At 58.0% G+C, this 18624-nt stretch overlaps 4 protein-coding genes across 5 annotated transcripts; 3 read left to right on the top strand and 1 right to left on the bottom strand.

Annotated features, from left to right (window-relative positions):
• Positions 1-515: 515 nt before the first annotated feature.
• H310_11015 (hypothetical protein) lies at positions 516-10426 on the top strand (the record flags this gene model as incomplete). Its single annotated transcript, XM_008877548.1, has 31 exons — positions 516-612; positions 654-761; positions 808-958; positions 1002-1127; positions 1176-1410; positions 1465-2446; positions 2494-2726; positions 2770-2840; positions 2888-3326; positions 3393-3578; positions 3631-3693; positions 3739-3807; positions 3864-4190; positions 4245-4345; positions 4452-4733; positions 4780-5149; positions 5202-6206; positions 6253-6566; positions 6619-6839; positions 6888-7078; positions 7161-7555; positions 7614-7728; positions 7780-7958; positions 8012-8110; positions 8166-8272; positions 8320-8604; positions 8655-8988; positions 9041-9212; positions 9263-10028; positions 10082-10246; positions 10305-10426. 31 exons carry the CDS (start codon positions 516-518, stop codon positions 10424-10426), a joined length of 8310 nt encoding a protein of 2769 aa, XP_008875770.1.
• A 33-nt stretch (positions 10427-10459) lies between these two features.
• Positions 10460-11769, bottom strand: H310_11014 (hypothetical protein). Its single transcript, XM_008877547.1, has 6 exons — positions 11676-11769; positions 11537-11608; positions 11379-11486; positions 11236-11322; positions 11059-11177; positions 10460-11007 (listed from the first exon to the last, which is right to left on the bottom strand). Exons 1-6 carry the CDS (start codon positions 11754-11756, stop codon positions 10641-10643), a joined length of 834 nt encoding a protein of 277 aa, XP_008875769.1. The 5' UTR covers positions 11757-11769; the 3' UTR covers positions 10460-10640.
• Positions 11770-12378: 609 nt separating this feature from the next.
• H310_11013 lies at positions 12379-16034 on the top strand. Of its 2 annotated transcripts, XM_008877545.1 has the most exons (11): positions 12379-12548; positions 12606-12856; positions 12914-13241; positions 13289-13401; positions 13456-13569; positions 13624-14099; positions 14147-14272; positions 14347-14608; positions 14676-15103; positions 15153-15519; positions 15575-16034. In XM_008877545.1, exons 1-11 carry the CDS (start codon positions 12427-12429, stop codon positions 15958-15960), a joined length of 2973 nt encoding a protein of 990 aa, XP_008875767.1. In that variant the 5' UTR covers positions 12379-12426; the 3' UTR covers positions 15961-16034. The 2 variants fall into 2 exon arrangements, with proteins under 2 accessions (XP_008875767.1, XP_008875768.1); XM_008877546.1 differs by having other exon boundaries at positions 14676-15519.
• A 645-nt stretch (positions 16035-16679) lies between these two features.
• On the top strand, positions 16680-18555 carry H310_11012 (hypothetical protein; the record flags this gene model as incomplete). The annotated part of the gene is made up of 6 exons (XM_008877544.1): positions 16680-16854; positions 16922-17220; positions 17272-17602; positions 17656-17768; positions 17816-17989; positions 18032-18555. The coding sequence occupies exons 1-6, from the start codon at positions 16706-16708 to the stop codon at positions 18553-18555; spliced, it is 1590 nt and encodes a 529-aa protein (XP_008875766.1). The 5' UTR covers positions 16680-16705.
• Positions 18556-18624: the final 69 nt, after the last annotated feature.

Here is an 18624-nt window from a genome sequence, read left to right as displayed (position 1 = left end):
CAGCGCACGGTTCGCTCGTGATGTAGGGACGGCATGAGCGAGGAAGGTGGTGCGAAAGCACAAGTCGCAATCTGTGGTGGATGCGCCGGGTGGGAAGAAGTCGAAGAAAGGGGCGACGCCCCCCATCAGAATTCATGGCCGAATGAACGGCTGGTGGATCGAGGAGTTGCCTCGGTCAGGAGGCACCCGTTACGCTCCGAAGGGTCATGCAACTTCTGAAACGAATTCCCGCCTTTTTCTGCTCTGCCCACGAAATCCAACGGGCGATTGCATGCCGATGCGACGGCACGACCACACATACAACGAGGACTGGATGATGCCCGCAACCTCATGCCGTCGTTGATTCCGTCGCCGAACAAAGTCATTTGCCGCGACCTTGGCCGCAGTGGACAGTGCACTCTGGCGACGTAGTGGTCGTAACCGCCTCGGCTTAAGCTTCGTTTTTCGATCCTCTCGAATCGTACGAAGAGGCACTTCGACATTTGAGCAGTGCCCAACAAGTCGACACGTGAATGATGACGACGAGTGGGCCACCTCTCTTGCGTGGCTCCGCTCTCCGCGCGACGTTGATCGCTGCGGTGACCGTCTTATCGGCAACCTCCGCGGATATCGGTACCTGCCGTCAGTTCTCGTGGCTTACTGACACGCTGCAGATCCTCTGGCGATTGCCCAAGCGATTGCGAACGATGCGAGATCGGGTTCCTTGGTGCAGCCCCACAAGCCGCCCACCAAGTCCAGCTCCGATCCATATCAAGCCAACGGTATGGTCGATGGACACTCAACGTCGATGGTGACGCACGTCTGTAGATATGTGTTCATGGTCGTCGTGTGATCAAAACGTCAACCAATTCTTGTCCAACCCGGACAGTTCGTGGGGCTTTACGCCATGCCAGTCGTGTGCTGGTCCTGGTCAAAAGTGTGAAAACGCAACGGTCTGCAACGACGACATGTACTTGGGGTACGGCGTCGGCCCCTCCACCTTGGGCTAATCTGCTCTGCAGGTTTGACACGCCCCAAGTGGCGCGCTCGTTCCCCCCTGGGCATCCCCGCATGCAGATTGCGTGTGCGTTGAACACGCAGTCGAAGAAGTGCATCAACGCGGTGTACCAATTCTGCTGCCTTCCAGGGTTCGCACGCCCCCACGCCGTCGTTCCAGTCACGCATTGTCGCTGTAGGTCTCCAGGATGTGCCAACACCGTGGCGCCCACGTGTACGGCGGGGGGGTGCGCCCAGTTTGTTCAACGCGGGTCTGCCCCTCCTGGCTCGGTGGTTGCCCCGTGCCCGTTCGCTAACACGTCGGCGACTTGCGACCATCCGTCGTGTAAAGATTCGTGGTGGACACAAGAAATCACGGCCAACTTTTTGTCTGGGAAAAACAACTGCCGTGGCCCGTACTGCAGTAAAGCGCAAGTCTGTACCGCCTCAAGTTGGGCTCGAAAATCCCTGACATGTCGTTGCGTGTAGTTGGTCCGTGCTTGCCAGTTAGTGACCCCTCCACCTCCTCGCACGACTGCGTTTCCGACGACGACAGCATTCGCTCCTACAACTCAAGCCCCCACTACCGAAGCCCCATCGAGACGTCGCCTCGCGGCTGCCGCTACTGATGTGGACACCATTCGCCAGCGCATTCAAGAGTGCGCCGACGGTGTCTGTAAACCGTCGGGGGATGCCGTCCGTTCGGACGAAGTCTGTGGCAAGCAAACCTGGGAGAAGTTGAACCAATGCCCCGACCAACCGTGCGTGGACAAGCTGGTCGCCAATGCCAACGTCTGCGTGTCGTGGGGCAATTTTGTCTCGTGTGCGGACGAAAAGTGCTTTGGCAGCAACTCGTCCACCAGCTCTGACGGCAACCAAACAGTTAGCGACAATGGCAACCAAACCGTTAGCTACAATGGCAACCAAACAGTTGGCTACAACGGCAACCAAACGGGGGGGTCCCCTGGCAGTGGGTCGTATTCCGGCAGCGGTAGCAGTAGCTCCGGTGGAAACCAAGGCGAGGACTTTGCGACCATCATGAAAAAACTCGGCGATTGCGTCGAAAACGTGTGCACGGCTGAAGCTGTGAACGCGACTGCCGACACGACGTGCGGGGCGTCGGAATTTGCAAACTTGATGGCGTGTACCGAACCTCGGTGCTTGGACAGTGTCGCCAAGTCGCCAAAGTGCGAATCGTTCAAAGCGTTTGTCATGTGCGCGGGCACCAAGTGTTTCAACGACAACAACGGTGGCGGCGGCGGCGGTAGCCAAGGCGTTCCCGACGCGAACTCGTGCCCGGTGCAGTTGGCGTCGTATTGCACGGCCCATCCCGAGGATGAGTCGTGTGCGCTGCCGTGTCCGTTCAACTGCTATTTGCAACCCAACTGCCCGTGCCAAGACAACGCGTGCACGGCCGCGGCCGCTGCGCCGTTCTGTGTACGCGAAGACGGCGTGTGCGCTCAGTTCAAATGTACGACGCCGTTTCGATTGTCGTCTGACAGCAGTCTTGCGTCGTAGCTGCGTTGGCGAAAGCCGAGTTCAGCCATGGCGCGTTCAACCCGACACAAGAGTGGCAGCGCCAGCAAGTTGCTCAGTACCTTGTCGCTCCGACGCCGTACGACCCTAGCAACGACACGGCGCTGCGCGACCTCTGGCAGCAATGCAACCAAGTGTGGCCCAACCTCGCCGACAACATAGCCTCATGCCTGAACACGTCCATTCAGTACTGCAACCGGGTCGGATGGGACCAGGTACATGGAAGTGGTGGACCAACATCTCTTATGGACGTGTCAGGCGTGCAGCCCAGACGAAGGATCGATGGGCGTGTCTGTGTGTGGCGACGGGTTTGTCACGTTTGGCGAGTCGTACGTGGCACTTTGTCTTCGACTTGTTCTCACGCGACGACTTGTAGCTGTGACGATGGAAATAAAGTGGATGGCGACGGCTGCAGCAGCACGTGCCAACCCGAGGACCCGACACGGTTTGCGTGCTTGGAACAAGGGAAGGCATGCATCGCGTGCACACGGCCGTGGGTACAATACGGGTCCAACGGACAACCGCTGACGGGCCAATTCTGCACGAACGACCGCCTTGTCGTCGACAACGTCACGATTCCATCGCCAATCTATTACCCGAGCTGTTCGTCGATCAACAACATCCAAGACGCGATCGATTGCGACATTTACGCCAACACGTTCTGCGCCAACTTGACCGTCCAGGGCACGAGTGACCCGGCGTGCCAGCCATACGTGAACCTCACACGCAAGTACACGGTGCCGACAGTCGCCCAGTCGTGCGAGTACCAGATCAAAAACATTGAGATCGGTGCCCAAGCTATTTCGTCGGCCAAGGTGGACATGCCTCGATCCCTCCCAGCCACCGCTCCCCACGTCGTGCTCACCGATCTGTGGCGCTAGATTGCCATCCTCACGTGCAAGTTCCAAGACCCGTACGGCCTCCTGTCGCCCGAGGACGCCACGCCCATCTTCAAGTTCAAAAACCCCTACACGTCGCTCCCCAAGACGTGGAAGGACAAGATCACGGCCAACGCGACCGTGTCTGCCATCATGAACACAATCTACGGGTCCCGCAACGACATGTTTGTACGTCGCCGCAGTCGGACGTCACACTGACATGGTTGTTGACCGCGCACAGTATTCGCTCAAGGACCTCCGCCTCACCGACTTTTTCCAGTACGCGTTTCCCGAGTTCTATATGGTACGTGTGGTTGTTCTTGGAGGGGTGCTCACGTGGCGTCTCTAGAAAGATGGCCAGATTCCGTTCAACCAGCCCCAGCTTGCCCGCTTGACGTACTACATGCCAAACAAGACCGTACGTGGCTATGGGGTGGTTCTCCACCGTGCGCGCTGACGGCGCCATGCGTACAGATCCCAACGGATGCCCCGATCGATCCGTACGGAGGCAACCCGAATTGCTGGAACTACGGCGGCGACGGCAGCACCGACTTGATTCCGTTGCCGCCGACGTCGGAACCGACCAAGTGGGCGATGAAAGCAATCCTGATGAAGTTTCGGTACGACGGCGTCGCGTGGAACGACTGGAGCAAGAAGGAGTTTGCCAAGTTCAACGCGTGGGAAATCGACGGCGGCAGCGACTACCAGGACGCGACGCTCCACTTTGGCGTGCTCTTGAGCACGAGCAACCGCGACGGCGACGGCAAGATCCAGGAGAATGTCCAACGCATGTGCTCCGACGTACGACATCATCATCCGTCCTGGGCAGTGTGTGGAGCTCATGACGACGTGTAGTGGAGCATCCCGTGGCAAGACCAAGCAACGAGTCCTCGCTGCACGACCATTGAGCAGGCGATCGTGGACGGCCGGGCTTTTATCAAGTTTGACCAGCAACTGTACCAGGCAAGGCTCCCTTGACCAACGTACCCCGTGCTCACGTTGGACAACGCAGAAAGGATGTGCAAACGAACAGTGCGAGTACAAGGTGGACCATTGCCGCAGCGTCCCGTTGACAACGCGAACGCTGTCGGTGAACAAGGCAAAGTTTGCCAACGCGGCGGCCAAGGTCGTCGATCTCGCGAGCTCGATCGACCAAGCCAAGTCGTGGGAAGACCTCGTCGGCAACACCGTCAAAGTCGCGATTGAAGCGTCGAGCGAAGCGTTCACGGACCCCGTCAGTCTCTTCTGGAAGCTCGTCGTGAAAGGCAAACAAACCAAGTTCCTCAAGAACGTCCCCAACTACTGCAAGCACAACTACTACAACGATACGTCGTACTGGACAGTGTACGACTCCGCAAAACGCATGGACGGGCCCTGACTGGTTGTGTAGCAACCCCCTGTGGAAGGCGGATCCGTGCTGCAACTGGGAAATGCGGCAGTATTTGTGCTGTGCGCCGCAGGACATTCCCAACGGCGAGATCGATGTCGTCGTGAGCACGGCCGACTCGGAGATCAGTACGTATTGCCCTGGCGTCGGGGCGCAAGTTCGCGACGTTGTCCAGTCCACGATGAAAGCACTACAGCGAGCCGGCACGTGCTCCGCGGACCTCGACAGCAGCACGGGCTACGACTCGTGGAAGACCATGTCGACAGTGTCGGAAACGTGCCGCAACAAGATCCAAAAGGCCGGATCCGTCGACTGCAAGAAAGACAGCGATTGCACCGCGTGCAGCCAAAGCACATGCCAGCGCGACCGAGGGGTACGTCGGCTCATCTCCCTCTTACAACAACCCTTGGCTCACGTCGTTCTAGGCAAAGGAAGGGTCCGGCAAGTGCACTGTGCCATGGGACGACATGGAAGGGTGCACGTTGGAGTGCTACCAAAAGTCGATGGACAGCGAGCTCTTGCGCTACTTGTACGACCAGTGGGACTTGAGTGTGACCGCGACTGCGGACGAGAAGAAGGCCAAATTTACCGAAATGATGAGCGAGCCGACGTGCTCGGGGCCACAAGCATGGCAACAGGACATTGGGTACAACGGATGGATTTGGAAAATGAACACGACGTGCCAGAGCGACCACATTTGCGACGACTGGGACTACCAGTACTACCTCCAAAACGTCGCGAACCAGCAAAGCTCGAACGGGTACTGGGGCTCGTGGCTCAACTTCCGCAACAACGACACGTGTGCGCAGTACAACGGCACGATGACGTGTACGTCCCAGCGCCCCGACGGCGGGTGCTACGACTGGGGGTATCAATGCACGTTTGACCATGTACGAGGGCCATGCAAGGACGTGAACATGTGCTACCAGCAATGCCAAGCGCCGTACACGGAGTCGGGCTGTGCCTCGCTCAACGGCACGTGGTTCAAAGACCCGAACAACCCGTACAGCTATGGCCAGTGCTGCCCCCCCGATGCGTATTTCAACGTGTCCGGGACCAACTCGATGTGCTCGTACGCGCCTCCCAACAGCCCCAACTCGTGGAGCGTGAATGACGAAACGTGCTGCCGCGCTGCCAAGGGAGTGTGGTGGACACAAGTCGACTACAACGGCAATTCGAATGGTCAATGCTGCTTTGGCAAACTGCGCCCGTACGCCGACTACCAAACGGGCAAAACCATGTATCAGTGCCAGCAAGACTTTTGGGGCTGGGACAACTCGGAGTGCTACGAACAGTGCAATGCACTCCAGCAGAGCTGCACGCAGTGCAAGCTCGACTCGGCGTCGTGCCAAGGAATGGTCCACAATTCTGCCAACAAAACCGCGTGCCTGTCGTACAAAACGTGCAACCAAGGCCAGTACTACCAGGAGGTACAAGACGTGGCGACTGGACCACACACACCTGACCGTGTCGTAGGAGGAATGCCAGCGCCACGTCGGCGACGAACCGTTCTGCGCGCAGTGCTGGGGGTCGTGGTGCTACAAGCAGGGAAGCCCGGCCACGTGTACCTTATACGCGTGGGGCACGGAGAGTTGTGAGAGTGCCGGTGGCGTGTGGGACTGGAGCGACTATCGATGCCACGTGAATGGCACTCAAGCCAACCTGGACGACCCGTGGAGCTGCTTCACGCCAGGTCCATCGGTGTGCCCAGACCCGACCAACAATTCGCGTGCATACGGACCGGGCGAGGTCGTGCCCAAGTATTCATTCCGCGACAACCAGTGCGAAGCGTACGTGTGCCTGGATTCTGTCACCCTCTCGTGGCTGACAGAAGTGCGGTAGGGGCTGCTACATTCCCGGTGCCACCGAAAGCGATTGCACGAGCGACACGTACTCGTCGATCCGATGGAAGCCGCTGTATGGAAACGGGACCGGCGCATGCGCCATTGAAACGTGGCAAATCAGCGCCGACGACTGCGCCGACAAGTTTAGCGGCGTGTACGTCAAGTCGACGATCGCGTACAACGGGGGCCAGTTCAACACCAAGGACAAGTGCGACCAAGGTGCGTGAAACCCGAGTGGACCGTGGCTGACGTTTTGTGGGGTGGCAGGCATTTGCCAAGGCGGACTCGGGTGGGACGGATGGTCGCGCCAGCAATGCGAAGAAACTCCAAAGTATCAATGCAGCCAGCAGTGCGAGCAGTGCGTGACGTGGAACTGGCCGTACTACGCGCAGGACGGCGGCGGCTGCTTTAGCTCAAACGCGACATACTGCCAAGACCTGGGTTACTCGGATGTGCCGGTGCGTGTACTCGGTTGAGCGGTTGACGCGCTCTAGGTCGGGGCGACGGGACTCGGCGCTGACGACGACACCACTTGCGTAGTGCTCTGTGTCCCAGTTCGCATCGAAAGTTTCGTGCGATGCGAATGCCGAGACGTCGTGGGTCGCGTGCAGCGACTACAACCGCACGCAATGCGCCAACTCGAGCGACCCGTACATTTCGAAAATGACGTGTCAATGGGGATGGGGTCAGTGCAAAACCCAAGAAGCGTGCGAGGCCCAAGGCGAATGCAACGATTGGGACAGCATGCGCCAAGAGTGCAGCGACGACGGATGGACGTACGGCGACCAGTGCTATGCGTACTGGACAGAGGACGTGTTCGACTCGACGACCAACTCGTCCGTGTCGCAGTGGAAGAATGCGTACTGCACGTCGTGCCAATACATCGACGGGGTGTGCGTGGTCCAGCGGCCGCTAGAGGGCTGCAAAAACAACATGTACGGACGACTACATCCATCCTCTGGGAACGGCAGGCTTTACATGCCACGACTGCAGGTGGCACAGTTTGGGTTGCCGCGTCGACGGCATTCACAACGAGACAGCGTGCTACGACTTTGATCCAGACGCTGGGTGGCTGACCAAGGCCAAGACAAAGGAAGAGTGTCTCGGGGTACGTGTCTGCTCGCCGATGGAGATCGGGCGACTGACGGACACTGCGCAGCTCCTGCGGTGCGACGAGCCGGGATACTATGGCCAAAACAACAAGAACGCGGAAGAGTGTGCCAAGTGCGGCGGGACCGGCAAGCCGTACTTCACGTGGTGGGGCGGCGTGTGGTCGCGTCCGTATGTGCAGGACCTCAAGTGGATGGCGAACGGCACCCAGCTGATCTCGGTCAACCAGTACGATCGATTCACGCCATGCGCAGTGTCCACAACGAACGATCGCGTTGTAGGTGGAAGCCCGCCATTGCCGACTACAAAGTGCAAGAGCAACTGGCGCTGCCCATGGTGCGCAAGCTTGCGAATGCCAAGAAAACGCAAACGTTGCTGAGGTACGTTGGAGTGTTTAGCCTACTTGTGGCGTCTTACACGAGTGCCGTGGTGCAGCTACAACGCATTCACGTCGTCCCTGGATGTGATTGCATGCGCATGCGGTGGGTCGCCCCGCGCAAACGCGTCCAAGTGCTTTGACCAGATCAGCGGCTCCGTCGAAGGTATTGATCTCGACGCTACTATGTTTTTTCAAATTGGATGGGTGCAGGTATCACGGATGCGTTCTGCGACTCGTCCACTCCCGTCGCGGCGGGCTGCAGCAAAGCCATTGTGCAAAAGAACTGCAGCACGTCTGGGCGCCGCCGTTTGGCTGATGGTGCCCCCGCTGCAGGGGACGACAAGCTTGCGATCACGACAACGTACTACTCGGCTGGGCCATTTGCCAACGCCTACGAGCCGTTCTGTTCTGCCACCGACCGCATGCAGCGCAACCCGCTCGCGGTGCGCAACACCAAGGGCGTGGTCGTTGGACAGCTCATGGGCGATGGCAAAGGTAACCTGCCCCTGCTCCGACCGCCGTGTTGACATCCGTGGCTGCCGTAGGTCTGTCGGCCACGTCGTCGTTTTCGTCGATCAGCGTTTGTTTGGAGATGTCGTTGGATATTCGCGTCGTCGACAAACGATTCCCCGTGTACGACGTCGCAGTGCTCGTGGACGGGACGTTCACGCCGCTGTACTTGACGTCGTTCGTGTCGCTCAACGCGCAATCGATGTGCTTCTTGGCCAAGCAAAACGGCATTTACTTTCCCATCACGCGGCTCGCGCTCGCGTCCACGGCGCTCAACGCGATCACGTGCGCCAACTCGTGCAAGGCCGAGAACAGCATTTGCGTCTACAGCGGCGTCACCAACACCACGTCATGCATGTGCAACTGCGGGTACGCAAGTCGATATCCTGGTCAACCGCTGACTCGGTCGTGTGGTGCGTAGGTACTCGGGCGAGACGTGCGAAATAGGGTGTATTAACCAGTGCTCGTCCCAAGGCACGTGCACCAACAACGTGTGCACGTGCCAAAAAGGATTCACGGGCGCCGACTGCAGCGAATACGACTGCCCGGTCGCGAACGGGAAAAAGTGTAGCGGCAACGGCGTGTGCAATTCTGTACGTGGGCGATGCAAATCTCGTGCGTCGTGGTGACCGCGCTGCGGTAGAATGCCACATGCACGTGCTCGATCAACTTTAAGGGCGACGACTGCTCCCAGCCCAAAGTCACCCAGACCAAGACGATCGTGTTGCCCAAGGGTCTGACACCAGCAGCAACGGGGACCGCCCGCCCTACAGGGAAGGAAGCGCAGCCGTCGACGACAACGGCGAAACCAGCCACGTTTGCCCCTGCCCCTCCGCTGACCCCCGCCCCGCCACTTCCCACGATTGCGTCGACGTGTGCCGCGTCCAAATGCAAAGCCGATTTTGACACGTGCATGGCAACGTTCGACAGCTGCGCGTGCTTGCCTGGCCAGCTCCTGTGCATCCAGTCGAGTTGCAGCTCCGAGTTTGACTTGATTGTGAACCAATGCAAGGGTCTCGTGGCACAGGCGGTGTCCTGTGTGCTCGAATGCAGTCCCAAGCCGTACCCCGTCAAAGGAGACACGTCGTCGAACACTGTCATGGCCGTCGTGGCTTCCATCGCTCTCAAGGGCGTGACAGCCGCACAGTTCTCCACCGCCGTCCAGGACAAGTTCAAGCAAGCGATTGCGAGCTCGATCGCTGGTGTCACCGCCGACAAGATTTCCATCACAAAGGTGACCGATGTCCCCGACGCCCGTCGACGTTTGGAGCAAGCGGCGATCACTGCTGACGGGCGAGCCAAAGTTCTTCACGGCGTTCGGCAGTTGGCGGGCACCCACCTCGAAATCGAGTTTTCCATCTTCGTATCGTCCCCCGAAGCCCTCAAAACGACCACGGCGTCCATGCAAGGTACGGCTCCGCTCGTGCCACTTGAGGCGGTCGCTTATCTACCGCCCCTGTAGCTCAAAGTGGGACTGGCAGCTCGTCCTCGTCGCTGGCTACAGCTCTCGTCTCGGCTGGAGTGATCGCAGATGCTTCGGCCATTCAGGTCAAGTCGGTCAAGACCAGCGTCACAGTGGTGGCACCCACGACGACTGCCGCCCCAACGACTACGCCTGCACCTACACGTAAGCTACACCTTGCTACGCCGCTTCCGCACTTGCATGACGTTGTTTTGACTTGCAGCGAAACCGGCGGACACCACGACCGTGATTGCCGCGGCGGCGGGAGGAGGCGCGGCTGCCGTCATTCTCCTCATTTGCGTCTTCCGCTACTGGTGCAAAAAGCGATCAGACAAGGCGGCGTAGTCCGCGACGTCATGGCGCCAGTCGCCTCTTGAGTGATAAATGGAATGCATGTATACATGAATCGTTTTGGCGACTTTAAGGATCGTGGAACTGTGCAGGCACTACGAGTGGACTCGATCGAGAAACGCTGACACGTTCCATCGACGATGACGGGATCTGCCGGCGATGGAGTCGTCGCCGTCCGTGGATGGAATTCCTGACGCTGTCGAAGTACTTAGGCGTACAACGCAATCGCTGGGTCGCGGCCGTACAGTTGTGCCCATGATGGAGGCAGGACCAACCGAAACGACTTGATCTGGTTGTGGAGGCCGAGGTATTGCACAATGCAACTGGCCAAATGGATGGCGTCAGGGACGTTGTTGCCTTCGGCGCAGTGGAGAAGCACCGCTAGCGCAGGGATCGAGTGGGCGGCGCTCGACGTGATCAGCTTGGGGGCGAGTCCAGCACCGCGAACGCTCGACCACACGTCTTGCTTGTCAACGAGGGAGTCGCCTTCGTCCACAGTCAACGGAGGGAATTGATGCAAGAACGGTTCGTTCAATACAGGCAGCTTGTCGGTGGAAAACCACTGAATGCGGCGCCTGGTGCGAGAGGTTATTCATCCAACTGATGCGTCCAAGTTGATAGCGTACTCGTGCATGTTGACGTCATGTCGAAGCATGTTGTCCACACCCGACAGGACGATGACTTGAGCGGCGTGGCAGGCAGATGCCCACGCGGCAAACTCGTCGCAGAACGCCTGGATTTCGCCCTGGTATATGATGCATCATCATGTGCCCGTTGCGTCGCGAAGACCAGAGGCAACGGACCTGAATGACGGACGTTCGCTGCTGCACAAACACAACCTTGGGTGCGTCTTCGAGATGGTCGTTTGATGGAATCGAGAGGACGTACACCTGCAATAGCCGATGGGCGGTGAGATTTGGAGATGGAAAGAAGGAGAAGTCGCCACCTCGAGGTTCAAGCACAGCCCAGACGACGATTGTGTAGCAAACGCCGACGATCCCGCCATCGGGGGAACATGCTTGGAGTACAAGTGCCCTACCAGCTTCATTTCGACCTATGTGACCGACATCAGGAACACTGACAAGGGTATTTGTCGTGATTCACCTCTTGGACAAGCAATGAGTTGACCAGTAGATCCACCGTCAACTGGCCAACATTTGCAAACGAGACACCAGGCTGTTCACATACATCATCCACAGCATGAGGCCACAGGATTTTCACCTATCCATGGTTGCATGCATACCGTCACGATCACAGCACCTTCAACGAGGGAGCGCGCAGCATCCTGGCCGCGGCCGTACCCTTGCCGACCGAAGAACTCCATTCTGGCAGCGAACTTTGTAATCTAGTAAACTGTATCCCTTTATAAACCGCAATCTTTAAAGTGAAATGAAATCCTCCATAAATTGATACAGCCAAAACGTTTCAAATTTCCACCAATCAAAAGCGACGTCCTACTCGGTTCAGTTGTTCGGCCGACGCTTCAACAGATCGTCCATACAAATTCCAAGTTATCCTCGTCAAAAGAGCGTTGTCGCGCGACAGCACCGAGGTGGTCGTTGGGTACACTAGTTCTGTTCTGCTTCTAGCATGGACGAAGTGGTGGTGGGGTCTCCTGCATCCGCGCACGATACGCGGCAACGTGTATGCACGAATCCCTCGTCCCGCGGACCTTTGTGGACGTGCGCGTGTGCTATGGTCGGACAGTCCACCAAAGGTCGAACAGGCAATGGGTGCACGTTGGTGAGATGTTGGGAAAATTGTCACCATGGCGAATCCCACGGGGATGTGTGCACCAGTGCTGGGACAAACTCTTCCCTCTTGGGCGGATTCTGGGATGAATGTGAATGTTTCACAGAAAGTTTCGCAGTATTTGGGGAAATACACCAGCATCCTGAATTCGGCGTAGGTAAATCCCATCGCGTGCATTGTGAGCCCGACCAGACTGATCATAGAGCACACATCAAAAGCGCACGCGATCATCGAGCCGCCGCATGAGCACCAAGTGGTCGCGCCCGCCGAATATGACGAGTTCCCCAGACGGGAAGTGGTCCCGCAAAGCAGACATAGGAGAAGACGAATGGCTTGGGATCACGTGGGCGATTCGAGTCACGAGGTTGCGCGCGTTTGTCTCGTGCTTGTGGGATCTCTCTCATCGAGTGTCTGTCTATAGTGTGCTGTCGGCGATAGGGTGCGTCTTCATCTTGTATCGATTCGCCGTTCGACCCAGGACCGAGCGCGACGTGACGACCGTCCTCGTGACTGCGTTGGCGGCGTTTGAACTCATAATTGCGATTGCCAAGTTTCCCGCGCTAAGTTTCATCGAGTTCAAGCGCGGCCGCGACGCACTGGGCTACTTTCTCGACTCAAGTGGACCAATGTGCCAGATCCAAGCGTACTTGTTGGACGTGTTCATGCTCCAAGGTAGAGTCTAGGCTTTCGCCATACGCCCGCACGGCTTGACCGGATCGAGCGATGTAGCGGTTCTTTGGTATGGATGCATCGCGTTCAACCTGCTTCGTGTCGTCGTCTACCGAGACAGCGAGAAGAAATTGATGAGTCGTTTCTGGAAGATCTTTTTCAGCACGTCCCTCTTCACGGTGCTGTGGGGGCTCTCCGCAGCTCTGCCGATCTGGCCCGACAAGCACCAACGCCTTGACACGCTCTTCGGATATTCCAAGTTCTTTTGCTGGATCCAAGAGACGCGATACATCGTTATTCGGTTCATCCCATTTTTGGTGGCGACGTTGCTCTTCATCGCCGCCGTCATGATCAAGGTTCGCCGGGTCATCCTTGCGCGCGCGAAGCGGTACGTGCAACGAATACCTTGCACAAACCTGCGACACCATGCTGCAGAGCCCGCCCTGGCGCCGCCATCTCGGACGACGCCGTCAACCAGATCCAGCGACGGCTCATGTTGTACGTCCTTTCATTCTTAGTGCTGTACACGCCCATCGCAGCATTTCGAAGTGCGTATTTAGCATCCCACCGGCATCCCTGTCACCCTCTGTGTGTGTGTGTAGTCATCGCGGCAGTCCAAAGCAGCGGCACCAACGATGCCAGGAATCGAAACAAGATTGCAGAAGGGATCATGCCTGAATTCGGAATCGTGGCTCAAGCTATGGTGAACCTCCAAGGTGCAGCTCCCCGTTTTTTGCTACATGCCGTTCACCCCAATTCGTATTGTGTAGGCTTTGTCAATGCGATCATTTATGGTGGGTTCCTCACTTTCGCGCCCACCACGCAGCGGCGACAGTCCATGTCGTCGTCGCTTCCTCCGAGCGTGTACTTGGAAGACGCCCGGTCCCATGCATCTGGCTACGGCGTTGGCGGAAACGGCGGTGACTCCATCTCGATCTTTGCGTCGACGTTCAACATGGCGGAAGGAGCTGTGCCACCGAACGACCAACTCTCCCAGTGGATTCCAAAAGGCAAAGACGTCTACGTCATTGGGGTTCAAGAATGTCTCGACCTGCGGAGCATGCGCAAAGCCATGGCCGCGCACATCCAGCGCATCAATGGCAAGCCCTTTATCGAGTACGGCCGTGAAATTGGACGAACAGAAAAGGTGCTCGGGTTCCATGGATTCATTGCGATCACGGTGTACGTCGCTTCTGCCGACGTCCACGCGGGCCATTTCTACATGCATCTCGAGGGATCGTCCAAGGTACAACGATCATGCGTTGTGGTAGGAAGGCGTGATGGACCTGGTAGGTCAACCGTGGAGTCAACTTGATCGGGCTGGGCCGGGCGTCCAACAAAGGCGCGGTCGGGTTTGCTTTCCGCTACCACAACCTCACGTTTGCCGTGCTCACGTGCCACTTGGCGTCCGATTCGACGGTACGTCGAGTGTGTGTGTGGCCAAGGCGCGGCCTCGGTGCGTCGCGTGGAATTGAACGATTGTGTGTGTGCAGGGCAAGAGCAAAATCAAAAAGCGCCACCAAGACGGGTCCAACATCTTGACCAACATGCACCTCCAGTCGATCGACAACGAGTTCGACTGCCACCTGATGGCGCACCACACCATCTTCATGGGCGACCTCAACTACCGCCTCACGGCGCTCGACGCGACGCCCGACCACATCCTCAACTTGATTGCGTCCGTCGTAAACAACGTCCAGTCGAACGCGTTCTCTCGAGGCGACGCGTTTTCGAGCCATGCGGTGCTCTCATCAGGTACACAGGCTGCCCCACTCGACAGCAAATCTTGCCTTCATTCGTTGGTCATGTATTGTATTTGAAGGATCCCCGGCCCCCATCGCCGGCGACTTTGACGATGCATACATTTTGACGCAATCCCCATCGGCTCTTGAAGCCGCACCAAATCTCCAACGTCTGCACCAGGCCAACCACGTCGTTGCGATGTCCCCACACTCGTCCAGCACGTCCTCCATCCCGAATGTCAACGAAGTGTCATGGCGATCCCTCATGGAACACGACGAGCTCAAGTTGAGCATGGACGACGGGCAGATCTTCCACGACTTTGACGAGGCCATGATTGCGTTTCCGCCAACGTATCGCCGCGTAGTCGGCCAACACTTGGACGTCCGCGCGCCCCTGTCGCCGGCCCACCTCGCTAACAACCTGTATACGACCGACTTGGGCGAAGGAAAGATTCGCGTGCCGTCCTACACAGATCGCATCTTGTTTCACTCGTTGCCTGGCTTGCGCGTACGACGGAGCTTGTCCGTCATGGGAGACTAACTCGTCGTGCTTGCAGGACCGCCTTGCATGCATCTACTACAGCAGCGCCGAGTTTATTGGGACGTCCGATCACAAGCCCGTGTCGTGCGCATTCCAGGTGTATGTGGACAAGAAGTCCCAGTCCCCGCGCCATGCCTTGCCGGCAGACGTCGCCACGAGCTGCACCAGTGTGGACAGTTCGACAACAACCCATGCGACGGTGTATCTGTCCAACATGAGTCTTCACTTGGGATCCGCCCTGGAAAAGTTCATTGGGTCCGATGGCGAAGCGAGTGACGTTTGCTCGACGCCTCGAGGCGCTCCTTCCAGGCTGAACGCGTCCAGCGATGCTTCGGGTTTGTCCACGTCGGCGACGGACACCATGATTTCCGGCACCTCGATCGGTAACGCAACCTCGTCGTTCCCTTTGGAACCGATTGAATGAACAACGCGACGTAGATGGGCTGCATGTCCGGAGTGTGTTTCCTCTGCCGTGCGAGGACGAGTTTGCCGAGGAGCGCAAGCTGGGGGAACTCGCCGATCAACTCGTGTTCCAGACCAACAAGCACCGCAAGTTCAGGTCCACAACCAAGGTCACAGCGTGGTCCTTGGTGGCCGAGTACGGCCTCAAGCAGTCGGTCGTGCTCGTGCCCCGAAAGGTGCTGCACGTCGCTCTCAACTTTGTCTTGCCGTCCGGCGCGACTGCCGGACAGTGCGTCATTAGCTTGACCGAAGCCAGCTACCGCAATGGTCGTTACGTCGACTTTGTCGCGGCGCTCACGATAGGAGGTCGACGGACTGGCGAGTTAGTCGGAAAAGCTCGCTTGTGTATACAATCGCGGTAGCCATGGGATTTATGCCCCATCCGAAGTAGAGTGTAACGTTGTAGCCGTCTGCAAAGTATGCTTCGTGCTTGGTGACGTTGCCACGTTCGTGGTTAATGGGCAGGCGGCGCTGGGGTTGCGGAAGAGTTTGGGTGTCGGGACCGTAGAGGATAGCCGTCCAATAGCCACCGTTGTGCCCCTGCCCTCGACAGATCCTTTACCGCGTCCAACGAGAAGCATCGACATGCGCCGACGGGTGCTTGAAGAGCGGAGTACATGCATACCTCATTGACGCACACACTGAAGTCAGCATGGCATGGGTGAAGTGGCTTCGCGGCCGCCCCCAGCAGAATCGGTTGGAGAGGCCGTTCAGTCCTACGTGTGGTGGCGTTTGCCGACGCCAGGCTGGCTTGCATCCAGAGGCAAGTTGGACCTGCATATAACTTCTGATGAGTGTCAAAACGTAGTGCCGGATGCTATCCACCCATACTCGCGAAGGAGCGCGCCGAGCGCAGGCGAAACCCGCGCCGAGAGAAAGCCGCGGTAGTCGATGGCGTGGTACGACCGCAAGGGTGTAACGAATTCTGTTCTTCAACCGTGTATTTCCCATGTCCCGTGGCCATTCCACTGCCCGATTGGAGCATTCTATGGGAAAAACACCCTGTCCTGGTGTATTTCCCACTGCTAGATTGAGGCAAGTGCGCGCTGCTGAACCGATGGCAGCATCACTCTTTGAGTCAGACGATTTCCTCCATCACTCAAGAAGATGAGCGGCACTGGCGGCGGCACTGGCGGTGGGAGAGGTGGCGGCACTGGTGGTGGCAATGGCGGCGGTACTGGTGGTGGCTGGCAACAACGCTATGGTGTCGGCGAGGATGAGCGCTTGGCGATCGACTGGTCCGTCAGAAGCACGAGGTACCTACTCTCACAGAACCTCATCGTGTCATGCCATGCCAACACACCCATTACTTGTGTTTTGCAGCATTCTGTCGATCCTCGGCTGCCTCTATATCCTCTTCCGCGTCGCAGTTTGTCGGTCCGACAAACGTGATGTCTCGCTTCTCCTCGTGGCGACCCTCGCCGCCATCGAGCTCGTCGTGTGTATTGCGAAACTTCCTGCCCTCGATTTTGCTTCGTTAGAGAAAGACGCGACAGGGGGCAACAGCAGCTCCACGAACACTTCATACTATCGCGTGAATTCCACTGCGAACGGCACACCGTCGAGCTTTAATGTGCTCTGCCAAGTTCAAGCGTACCTTCTGGACGTCGGCATGCTCCAAGGTTCGTCGTTGCTCCATGTCCAGTTCGCTCGATCTCATGTTGAGTGTGCAGCGGTCCTGTGGAATGCTTGCATCGCGTACAACCTACTTCGGTGGGTGGTGTACCGCGACTCGGAAGAAAAGCTGCAATCCCGCTTTTGGGTCTACTTCTTCGGCACGTCCCTCTTTTGCGTCGCGTGGGGGCTCACCGGCGCGCTGCCGATCTGGTCGTACCAGAACTTCACGCCACAGTCGTCGCTCTTTGGGTTTTCTCGCTTCTACTGCTGGATGAAGTTCCCCGTGTATATCCTCTACCGCTTCGTCCCGTTTGTCGTGCTGACGCTGCTCTTCATGGTGGCGGTCGTGATCAAAGTGCGCAAAGTTGTCGCGTACCGCGCGCGACGGTGGGTATTCGCCTCTTCCCTCGAACACGGACACACCCATCTCTCCCGATTAGGTTGTCGGCGATTCCGTCGGTGGCGGACCCCGTTGCGACCAAAATTCAACGGATGCTGCTCTATTACGTCATGGGTTTCGTTTGCCTCTACACACTGCCCACCGTGTACCGCTGTATGGTGTTTTCCGTACCTGAAGACGGACGCTAACGTGTCCCGTAGTCCTCGAAGCCGCGCTCGACGACGATGACACCTACGGCGGCCATCCCGGTCGAGGAACAAAGGGCTCCGGGTCAACTCGAAATCCAACAACGTCGTCGCCGACCGTGTCGAGCGAACACAGCACATTCATGCAGGTTTTGGCCGTGGCGTCCGAAGTGCTGGTGAACTTGCAAGGTCTCGTCCGTCGTCTGTGGACCTGGCTAACCGTGATTCCAGGCTTTGTGATAGCCATCATCTATCATCGATGCACAGCGCCCCATCGACAGAAAGCGCTATCGGTCCAGTTTGGCGAGGAGTCGGCCTTCGACCATGGCGCGTCCAGTGTGTTTTTAGAAGATGCCCGGTCCTGCGCATCCGCGAGCTACGCAACGCATGCCGCCAACGTGAGTCGGATCTTTGCCACGACGTTCAACATGGCAGAAGGTCCGGTTCCCCCGGACGACCAACTTGAAATGTGGATTCCCACCGGCCACGACATTTACGTGATCGGCGTCCAAGAATGTCTGGACCTTCGCGGCCTGCGCCATGCCGTGGTCAGCCACCTCCAACGCGTCAACGGCAAAGAGTTTGTCGAGTACGGTCGAGAAATCGGTCGCACCGAGACGCTATTGGGATATCATGGATTCATTGCAATCACGGTGTACGTCGCCGCCGAAGACGTCCACGCGGGCCATTTCCACATGCACTTAAACGCCACATCCAAGGTAAGAGGGAGTCGCACGCGCCGCGCTTTGGGCTAGCTGGTGCTGGGCTCACGACTGCCTCGTCTGTAGGTGAACCGGGGCAAGAACTTGATCGGGCTGGGCCGG

The sequence above is a fragment of the Aphanomyces invadans genome, assembly GCF_000520115.1.
Source record: "Aphanomyces invadans strain NJM9701 unplaced genomic scaffold supercont1.29, whole genome shotgun sequence".
Classification (NCBI taxonomy): domain Eukaryota; phylum Oomycota; class Saprolegniomycetes; order Saprolegniales; family Verrucalvaceae; genus Aphanomyces; species Aphanomyces invadans.
The sequence above is the reverse complement of the archived record's forward strand: the minus strand, read 5'-3'. Positions and strand labels throughout refer to the sequence as shown.